This window comes from Microtus ochrogaster, linkage group LG4, assembly GCF_000317375.1.
Source record: "Microtus ochrogaster isolate Prairie Vole_2 linkage group LG4, MicOch1.0, whole genome shotgun sequence".
Lineage (NCBI taxonomy): Eukaryota > Metazoa > Chordata > Mammalia > Rodentia > Cricetidae > Microtus > Microtus ochrogaster.
In genome coordinates this window covers 57053377-57063397 of record NC_022030.1, presented here as the reverse complement: position 1 = coordinate 57063397, position 10021 = coordinate 57053377, and the positions used below count along the sequence as shown (strand labels likewise).

Sequence of the window (10021 nt, the reverse complement as noted above, 5' to 3'; positions counted from 1 at the left end):
CCCACCTACCCATCCATCCACCCACCCACCTACCCATCCATCCACCTACCCATCCATCCACCCACCTACCCATCCATCCACCCACCCACCTACCCTCCAATACACCCATCCATCTACCCATCCACCCATTCATCCACCCACACACCTACCCACTCACTTGCCTATCTATCTACCCACCCACCAATCCACAATATCCATTCACCCAGCCACCCACTCACCCAGCCAACCACCTACCCATCCACCCACCCATCCATCCACCCATTCATCCACCCACACACCTACCCACTCACTTGCCTATCTATCCACCCACCACCAATCCACACATCCATCCACCCACCCACCCACCTACCCTCCAATACACCCATCCATCTACCCACCCACCCATCCATCTACCCATCATCCATCTACCCATCCACCCACCCATCCATCCACCCATCCATCTACCCACACACCTACCCACCCACTTGCCTATCTATCCACCCACCACCAATCCACACATCCATCCACCCACCCATTCACTCATCCACATATGTATGTATCCTTCTATCCATTCACTCTTTCTTCAAGCACCCCACCCTAGGCTTCCATCTACCCTCACCCTCATGACACATGCACCCCTCAGGCCACACAGCAGCTGAGTTTTCCTAGCCAATGCAGTCCTACAGACTTGCAGGGAGGGACCCAGGGAGAAAAACAACCAGAAAACTAGCTGTGCCTGCAGCCTACTTGGAATTCTCTAGCACCCCCTGGTGGTGAACATGAGCATCTCTTTCCTTCCTCACTCCCAACCCAGGCATCACACCACCATCCCTGGCAGAGATAATTTCTCGGCTTACAACTGCATAAAGCAAGCTGCCCAACCAAACACCCCTAAGAGCCTGACTGGGTCAAACCCACTTTATGACTGTTCTCACTTCAAAATTACGCTAGGCCCTGGTTCTGCCACACACACCCAGGCACACAGCAAACAGTAAATGTTTAATAATATTACAGTGCTTTTTTTTTTGTTTTTTCTGTTTTTGTTTTGTTTTTCGAGACATGGTTCCTCTGTGTAGTTTTGGTGCCTGTCCTGGAACTAGCTCTTGTAACCAAGCTGGCCTCGAACTCACAGAGATCTGCCTGCCTCTGCCTCCTGAGTACTGGGATTAAAGGCGTGCGCCACTACCACCAGCTACGTTGCTTATTTTACTTCCCACCGAATGTATGGAGTTTTCTATATTAACTTCTTTACTTGGGATCTGAGATAACTAACTTCCAACAAGCATCCTGTCTCTAGGCTGGTTTATAGTTGGGTTTTTAGTTTGCTTCTTTGGGGGGTTTTGTTTATGTTTCTGGGGCGGGGGAGCAGGGGTCTCCCGCATGTTAACCACTCAACACATGAAGCTACAACACCAGCCCCAGCGATCTCCAGTTCTTTTAATAAAGATCTCGCTGGTAGAATGGAAGGACCGAGCCATCCCCTTTCTTTCCAGACAGAGAGGAACAATCAGGTCCTGGAGGAGTTGTGACACACAGCAAAATCACACAAATCAGGGGATGGGAGAGAGGAAGCATCTCCCGAACCAGTTCTCTGGTGCTGGTGGTTGATGTTTCCTACTCTCTGATTTGCTAGAGAACCAGGTTGAATGAGACAAACCAATCAAACGCAGCCCGGGACTCTAAAGAGCCAATGGCTCCCCAGGAGGGTGAGACTCCAATTATGACACCAGTATAACAGCAACAGCCCCCCCCATTCCCTTGGCCCTCCTCCAGGCTGGGACCCTGAGCCTGGGTGGGGCCACTTCAGCCTCCCCTAGCAAGATAATCTGATGGGCATTGCCAGCTCCTATTCAGGGCCCTGCCCAGCCCCCCTCCCGCCTGGCCCGTTACTCAAACCGGAAACCTGGAATGGCAGGTTCCCATCAGATCTCCTGACCAGGCCAACAGGATGTGTCTGTGTTCTGGGGACAATGAGTCCGAGGGCGGGTGACAATGAGCTACAGGCAAAGCCCCTCCTGCTCAGTCATTGCTCTTCCCCCTCCAACTGCCAGGTCCCCTGTGAGGAACACCGACAAGAAAGCAGAGGAGATTGGCAGGGAGCATTATTCCTGAAACCAACAGCTGCACTTTCTCATGTGTGTGGACGGTGTGGCCTGCCCCCACCCACCAAATGCAGTGGCCCACGGGAGCCAGGGGCAGATGCTGATAACACCCGCAAAGTCACGTGACAACTTCATGGCTTGTAGGCATGTGAGGAATCCCTTGGACTTCTCTCTCTGACTAGAGGAGCCTAGGTCTCCGCTGCTCAGCGTCGTGGCCACTGCTCAGCCCACCTTCTCCAGTCCACAGTGGGACAGAGTAATGCACCACATTCCTATTAGGAAGTAGACTCTAATCTTCAGGGTCAAAGGTGACAGAGACCCTGTTGTCACGTGTGCACACCAGAACGCCAGGAGCTGGGGCATGGCTTGTACTGCTTCCTCCTGTGAATGCCGAGGGCTTCTAGGAGGCTATCAGTCAGTGCAGCTGCGCTGCAGGAGGCGCTGGGCTCCTGGGTACCCGGTGAGTACACTTTTATCTGGCCTTCCAACTACAAAGGCAGTAATGGTCCCCAGCAGTGACAGCTGACCCAGTCCAGATACGCAAGGTGGGGAAGACGTGGGTGTATGTTGGGGATCCTCAATTTGAAGAGGCAGGAAGGGCCCTTACAATCTATAGCTAATTTCCTAGAAGCTACAGAAGCCTCCAGGCTTCCTACCTGCTGCGTCCAGGCCCCAGCCTTGGCTGGGCCCCCACCTTCACCCTGCTCACCCAGACCTTCCCCCGTCATGCGTCACTTTGAACCAGCCCCGGGCCTGCCCATCGCTCTGGTTTGAACTTCCTCCAGAAACACCTGTTCACCTCTGCAACGATCTTCTCTTTGGAAGCATGCAGCCTGCTGACAAGAAACTTGCCCTCGCATGCCCTTGTATGACAGATTTAGTGCCCTGTCCTTGGTGCGAGAACGAGGCTAAGCCAGCACAGACAGGTAAGCAGGTCCAGAGCTCACAGCCACAACAGGGTTCTGCTCTCTAGGTCTCCGGCCTAGGCTAGGGCTTGTCGTGGTTATAGCTTTTCCATGACCAGGTGACCTCGACCACTCCCCGCTCCGTGGATCATGTTTCATCCATGGGCAGACCCCTGCAAGGCACCAGACACCACCCTGGCCCCAAGTTCCCAGCCCTGCACCCATATCTAACTCAGCTGCCACTCACTGTGGCCCCCGGGCCTATCCCCACCCTGACCTCAGGCTTCTCGTCTGTAGAAGAAGGGTGTCCCAGTCATCACCACTGCTCCAGTTAGGACTTCACAATCACCCCCCCCACACACACACACACCTGCTCCCATCCCCCCACCCGAGACGCCAGGCCGTCTCTATGAAAAAAGCCAGTTTCCTACACATTCCCTCCGGTTCACCCTCAATGTAGCAGCGCTCCTCAGCTCGGCTCTTCTCTCTTGCACCTCCCTTCTCTCTCCTTTTTTTCTTGCCCCTCCTCTATTCCCTCTGTCTCTCTTCCTTCTCTGGACTCTATCCCCCCTCTCTGTGTCCCTCCATTTCTGTCTCTCTGTATCCTATCTCTATCTCTGTCTCTGTCTCCCCTCTTCACGCTTCCTGTCACGTCTCTTCTGGATGGCCACTTGCTTGAGGCCTGTCCCCCTCAACAGACCCACAGGTCCTTCAGGCAGAGTGACTCTGCCCTGTTAGCCTGGATGTCCCAGTGCCCACAGATAGAGCAGAGTTCCTCAGTTTTGGTGATGGATAACTCCATCTGGTCCTGTTTCCTGTTAGGCTATTATTAGACACTCCAGTGAGAACATGTGGCTGGGGCCCTTAGAAGAATACTATAAATTCTCCCAAGAGAAGGCGCCCCCTTATGGTGCTATCCAAGATGTCCAAGGACAGGCATCAGGGACATCAGTGTCATATGGACACATTCACACACAGACGTCACCCTGCCTCCAGGGACAAGTAGAGCATGTGTCTTCTTACACAGGCACCTGCTCCTCCAGAGCCATGCCACCACAGACTGTCTTTTGCTAAAGGCCCCAGAAGCTAACTGACACCCCAAACTGTGGGCACCACCATGCCCATGCCACTACAGTCTTAATGTCTGTGCTTAGGGTACCCTCAGTTAAGCAGATATCCATCATCTGAGAGTCCACCACCACAGGGAGAGCACACCCTGGGCCTGGAATCCTGGCACTCACCTCCTCTGGGATGGCTGGCCAATGGGCACAATCTTATCCTCATAGAATCTCTTCATTGCAAACCGGTCCAGAGCCTGGTCAGCACTGTGGAGAGACACAGGCAATCAGAGAAGCCCACTCCCACACCTAAGGGCCCTTTGTCCCCTCACTCAGGTGTTGCAGAACATTCCTTTACACTGTTTGAAGTCATTTCACTGTGATTGCTTTAAAAGAAAGCTAAATTGCCAATAGCTAGGCAGGATTTCCAGGGCAGAGAGAACACTTGGAAGAAGAAGGGTGGAGTCACAAGGAATCTCCAGTCAGATGTGAAGAGAGCAGAAAGGCAGCATGGGAGGAGTAAAGGTAATGAAGTCACGAGGCAGAGAGTAAATTAATACAAACGGGTTTATCTAAGTTATAAGAGTTAATTAGCAATAAGCCTAAGCTATAGGCCAAGCTTTCATAATTAATAAGAAGTCTCCATGTGGTTATCTGGGAGCTGGCTGGCGGAACGGAAAAAGTCCAACTACACTCAGACTCCCCTAGACTTGCACAGCCCCCAGAAACCCTGGTTTCTGTGGAACGACAAACTACTCCTCCACCATGCAGCACTGTGTGTAATTGAATGTAATTGGCCCCCATTAGCTCATAAGGAGAGGTACTATCAGGAGATGTGGTCTTGTTGAGGTAGGTGTGGCTTTGTTGGAAGAAGAGTGTCACCGTGGGGGTGGATTTGGAGGTCTCTTATGCTCAAGATACCTCCCAGTGTCTCAGTTTACTTCCTGTTGCCTACAGATCAAAGATGTAGAGTTTTCAGCTCCTTTTCCAGCACCACGTCTTCCTGAATGCCACTATGTCCCACCATGATTATAGTGGACTTTAATCTCTGAACTTTAAGTTGTCCAATTAAATATTTTCCTTTTTATGAGTTGCCGTGGTCATGGCATCTCTTCACAGCAATCGAAACTCTAATTAAGATACTCAAGCATCTCTAATCTGTATGGCGTAGCTCTCAGTCAAGCCACTTGGGCACCCGTCTCTAGACTACTACTAATTGCTCCTGAGACATAATCCTTTCCATAAAACCTCATTCCCCTCATCAAATGAGGCTTAAAGGAGTTCAGATGAGGCATCAAGAGCCTGGCAGCCATGGGTGCCCACTCAGCAGACACAAGGCTGGGCTGGTTTCTGACACCCTCCACACAACACTACACCCATGCTCTGAGCATGTAGAGATTATTCTGCACTCCAGTAACTTCCCACCATGCTTACAGCAAATTCAAAGCTCTCACTAAGGCCAGCAAGGCCACGCTCTCTGTTACTGACTATCCCAAGCCTTTTCTAACTCTATACTCAGCAGATACTTTGCTCATACCCATACTTCTCCAAAAACTACAGCAATCCTCCAGGCCCCTATAGCCACAGGTACCCCTGGCCACATACCACTTCTGGCTTCTATGTTTCCATAGCCACAGTTATGAATGCTGCTAACAAACCTGCTTAGTATTTAAAGCCCTCCAGGACAATACTCCGGCTGAGCCCTCTACATCCTTCCAAGCACCATATAACGTGGTCCCGGACATAGCAACCTCTGGACAGCCATACTGGATGAAGGAGCCTTCTGTCTCTGTCCTGTGTTGGGTCAGGATGGGATCTTCCCAGTGGCTGGTTCCTATTTTTTCTCCCAAACACCAAGGCCAAAAGAAAACCCTGCTACCCTGCAACTTGGGATAACTTCCAGATTGATCTCTGGGTTCAATTCTGATGAAACATCTTTCTGACCTCTTCCTGGCTCATTCAGGGAAAGGGAAGACAACTGAGAGAGGATACGTGGCCCCCAAAATGCTGGCGAGTATCTTCCACACAGGGGAAGGCTCTCTTCCCTGCGGCCAGCTGTTTTCATGCTGCCTCAGAGCTGGGGCACTTTTCTCAAGCTCTGGGGGCTCTTGTACCTCTTATCCCTCCTACTTCTTTATCTGAGAGCACTTCCTGGCCCCAAGAAGGCATGTGGATGGGAGAGGGGTGTCCTCAAGTCAATGTCCAGAAAAGAGAAGCAGGGACAGAAGACGGCGGACCTCTCACCTGGCGGAAATGTTGCTGTAGTGCATATACGCCGCGATGACAACCCCAATCCTGCCTCGGTTTCCCTGAAAGAGGCAAAAGGTCATCATTTCCAAACAGTCTCTCTTGTCCAAAGCCTAGGGGCCAGGGGTGGGAGAGAGGAGGAACGTTCCGGAGAAAGAGGAGCAATGGCGAGGGAGGCAGGAGAGGAGAAGCCAGAAAAGCTAGCCCACCCTCACTGCCAGAAATATAAACTGCTGCCCCATTTGTTGGAGGTCTACTCTTGGGCAGAATCTATAATGTTCTAGAATGGAAAACGCAAGCAGGTAGGTGAGCACACTCACACAATCACCCAGGCAGGTGTGCACACGGGCACACGCACTCACGCACCCAGGTACACACACGTGTACAGCCCGCACGCTGACCTTGTTGTGGAGAACAACAACATTGTGGGGGTCTGCATTGAGCCAGGTGTCCATGGCCTTGCAGACACTGCATATCTTCTCCAGGGCCGGAGTGTGCAGATCAGGCCAGCCAAATTCCAGGACCTGGGGGTGAACCGAAAGTAAATAAGGGAAGCCTGGAGACTCCATCAACCAGCCAACACAGCATGGGTGCAGCCACCACACTCTTCCTGCTCACCAGACCTGTTGAGGGGCAAGGATCGAAGACCAAAGGTCACGATCTGGGACCCAGGCTCACAGTAGGGTCTTAGGCAAAGCCATGTCCCTCGACCAGAGCTATTGTCCTTGTGGATGTGTGCCAAGGTGTGCAATGTGAAACTGTGATCTCAAAGCTTCCAGAGAGGCCTGAGCCCAGCCCTCCAGCTCCCCTCAAAGGCCAGCTCAAGGCTGATTTAGACAGAGGCAAGGAAAGGGTCTTCTGGTGCTCACACCACCCTGAATATACAGACTGTCTATTTCCAGGCCTCCGAGAGAAGTCTGAAGTGTGCAGAAGCAGGACATCCCAGTGGCCACAAGCCCTCAAGCCCTCACGGCCCCCTCAGGCCATCTCTAACTTCACGAAACACTAAATAGAAACAGCCGCTCTTTGGTAGGATCCACAGAACATGCCTAAGCCAGCTGCCCACTCTCAGAGACACGGTCTGAGGCCCAGAGAAATCTATCACTCGCCTGAGGTCCCTCACTGACAGGCGCCAGAATTCAGAGAGAAGCCAAGGCCCCCAACAACATCTCTAACAACTCACTTAGCATGAAGAGTAAACCCTGGGACAGCAGCCTACGTGGAAAAGACACAGCCACAGCCCCACTCCCAGAGGCCCTGTGTATTTCCTCCCTGGGGGCAGATGAGGCCAGAAACCACTGTTTGAAATTTCAGTAGTTGGTATTATCGTACATTTTCCAGATCTGAGATGCCCTTGAGCTTGGAACTGTCATGGAACTACACAAGAGGGGGCATGTTCTCTTGCCGGCTACCCCAAGTTAGGCCAGGCCAAGGCATCCTAAAACAGCCACATACTCACCTTAGCGTGGAGCTTCGTGATGTCAGGCCTCTGCTCAGAGAGGTTGAAGAGCTAGAAAGAGACAAAGGAGGAGTGAGGCTGAGAAAGGAGCAGGGGAGTCTGTCCCTGCTTGTCAGGACCCGGCCAACAGCAAGCCATGAGCTCCCAGACTCCGGCACCTGCTGCCACTCTCTCACCTATCAGAAATGTTCCCACCGTGAACACATGCTGGCCAACAGGACCAGCAATGAACTCTTGGGAAGGTGGAGACTACCACGCTCAGCCAGGCCCCTCGCAAGGGAATATCCTGAACTGGGAATGAGAAGGGATGGAGCCCAACCCACGGGTGCTGAGTGACAGACGGAGGCCGCCTCTGGCTTTAGGACCAAATCCCACAGCAATACTACCTCTCTATCCTGTGGCCTCCTTCCATGGTAAGGTATGAGACAAACTGGTGGGCCCCCTCAAAACACAGGGAGCCTACTCACATCCAAAAGCCTACCCTGTCTCCCTTGAAGGACTGTGAAGAACTGTCTACCTCTATCTAAGTCATCACAAGCTTGACAGTAGCTTTGTCAGCTCCCAGGAGGAAAGGGGCAGACCCTAAAATGGGCAGGAAGGACGGGGCTACAGCAGAGCACAGGCATCTAGAACTCTGAATCCCTGGAGCCAGAGATGGCCAGACACTCCCGTTCCCATTAAGGAGCACACTTAATGGCATTAGCAATGTCACAGAGCTGGCTTCATAACTAATAGCCATCTATTCAGCTATCACAGAGCCAGGATGAGAAGCCAGGACTCTCTGTTATTGGAAGCCAGGCACTTCACACTGCTCAGCACCGGTGATAGACGGGTTGATACAGAAGCCTTTCAAAATGCATGGCCACTCAGAACTTCAGAACCTGGGACCTTCGGACACAGTTAAAGATCTTGCCAGGAGATATTCTTGGATTCAGGGTGATCCTAAGACCAACAACCAATGTCCTTATAACTAGAGGAGAGACAGATGGGGAAGGCCATGTGAAGGTGAAGGCAGAGAATGGAGCAATGTGGCCCCAAGCCAGGGAATGCCTGGGAGTGCTGGGAGCGGCCAGGAGTGGGGTAGAGGCGAGGAAGGCGGTTGCCTCCAGGATTCAAGGGAGCATGGCCTCACCGTCAACCAGATGCTGGCCCTCCAGAACACATTCCTGTCATTTTAAGTCAAATAGTGTGTGGCCATTTGTCCCAGCAACCCCAGAACCCTTGTGCAACCACCTCAGCCCAGCTCTGCTAAACACGGCAAGCAGCACCCAGCGGCTGAGGGCCAGCAGTCCAGGCCCCTGAGCAGAGATCTGAGCCTCCCCTCAGGAATGGTCAGTCTCCTGCTGTAGAGGATGTCTCTGCCACCCACCTCTCTGATACCTGGTGACTCTAGCCAGTCACAGGGCACTCCAAAACTGCACATGGCCAAGTCTACTCCAGGGTTTCCACCCGAAGCAGCTCTACAGACCTCAGCTCTCTTCTAGGGCCTGTTCTGAAGGTGAAGAGGTTATCGAAAGGCCCGGCTTGCAGTGCAGGCTCAGCAACGTAAAACTGTGTCTTTATTCTCTTCCCCTAGTCTGCACACCTACACGTCCACACGTTCTCACACTCACACACATGCACGCACAGGTACCCACACGTTCTCACTCTCACACACATGCATGCACAGGTACCCACACGTTCTCACCCTCACACACATGCACGCACAGGTACCCACACGTTCTCACATGCAAATAGCCCACACTTGGTTCCAGATGCTACACACCACTGCACACGGTCCCCTGAGAACCAACTCTCTCTGAGATAACAGCGAAGACCTGGGCCTTGCAAGATGCATGGGAACTGAGGGAAGGCGTGCTGGCATGGGCAGTGGGCAGAGACCCTCTGTGTAAACAGGGTGAGCAAGAAGAGTGAGGTCCACCCACCAGGTAGTTGCCCCCATGTTTGGACTTCAGCATCTGGGCCACTTCACGGAGGTTGCTGCGGAAGTTCTCCTCATTGGCCGCACTGGGGAAGGACACGGCGATGATGCGCTCCGTGACGTACACCAGGTCCAGCTCACAGCTGTCCTCCATGGCCCGGCTCACACTCATGTTTCTAGAGAGACTGAGTAAAAAGATAAGCCCAGGTCAGAACCCAGGAATCCAATGCAGCCTCTAACACATTGTGGAAGTTTGAAGGAAGGAAGGAAGGAAGGAAGGAAGGAAGGAAGGAAGGAAGGAAGGAGGATAAAGAAGGAATGAAGGAACGAACAAAGGAAGGAAAGACGGA

General features: G+C 52.5%; 1 protein-coding gene across 10 annotated transcripts in view; it reads right to left on the bottom strand.

Moving 5' to 3' along the window:
* Positions 1-10021, bottom strand: part of Tns1 (tensin 1) — a 230526-nt gene that overhangs the window by 81363 nt on the left and 139142 nt on the right. For all 10 annotated transcript variants that reach the window (XM_026786501.1, XM_026786500.1, XM_013351702.2 and 7 more), the window contains 5 exons: positions 9676-9856; positions 7751-7801; positions 6693-6815; positions 6289-6353; positions 4228-4311 (listed from right to left, as the gene is read on the bottom strand). In XM_026786501.1, coding sequence (XP_026642302.1) covers positions 4228-4311; positions 6289-6353; positions 6693-6815; positions 7751-7801; positions 9676-9856 — 504 coding nt within the window. The remainder of the gene's footprint in view (positions 1-4227; positions 4312-6288; positions 6354-6692; positions 6816-7750; positions 7802-9675; positions 9857-10021) is intronic.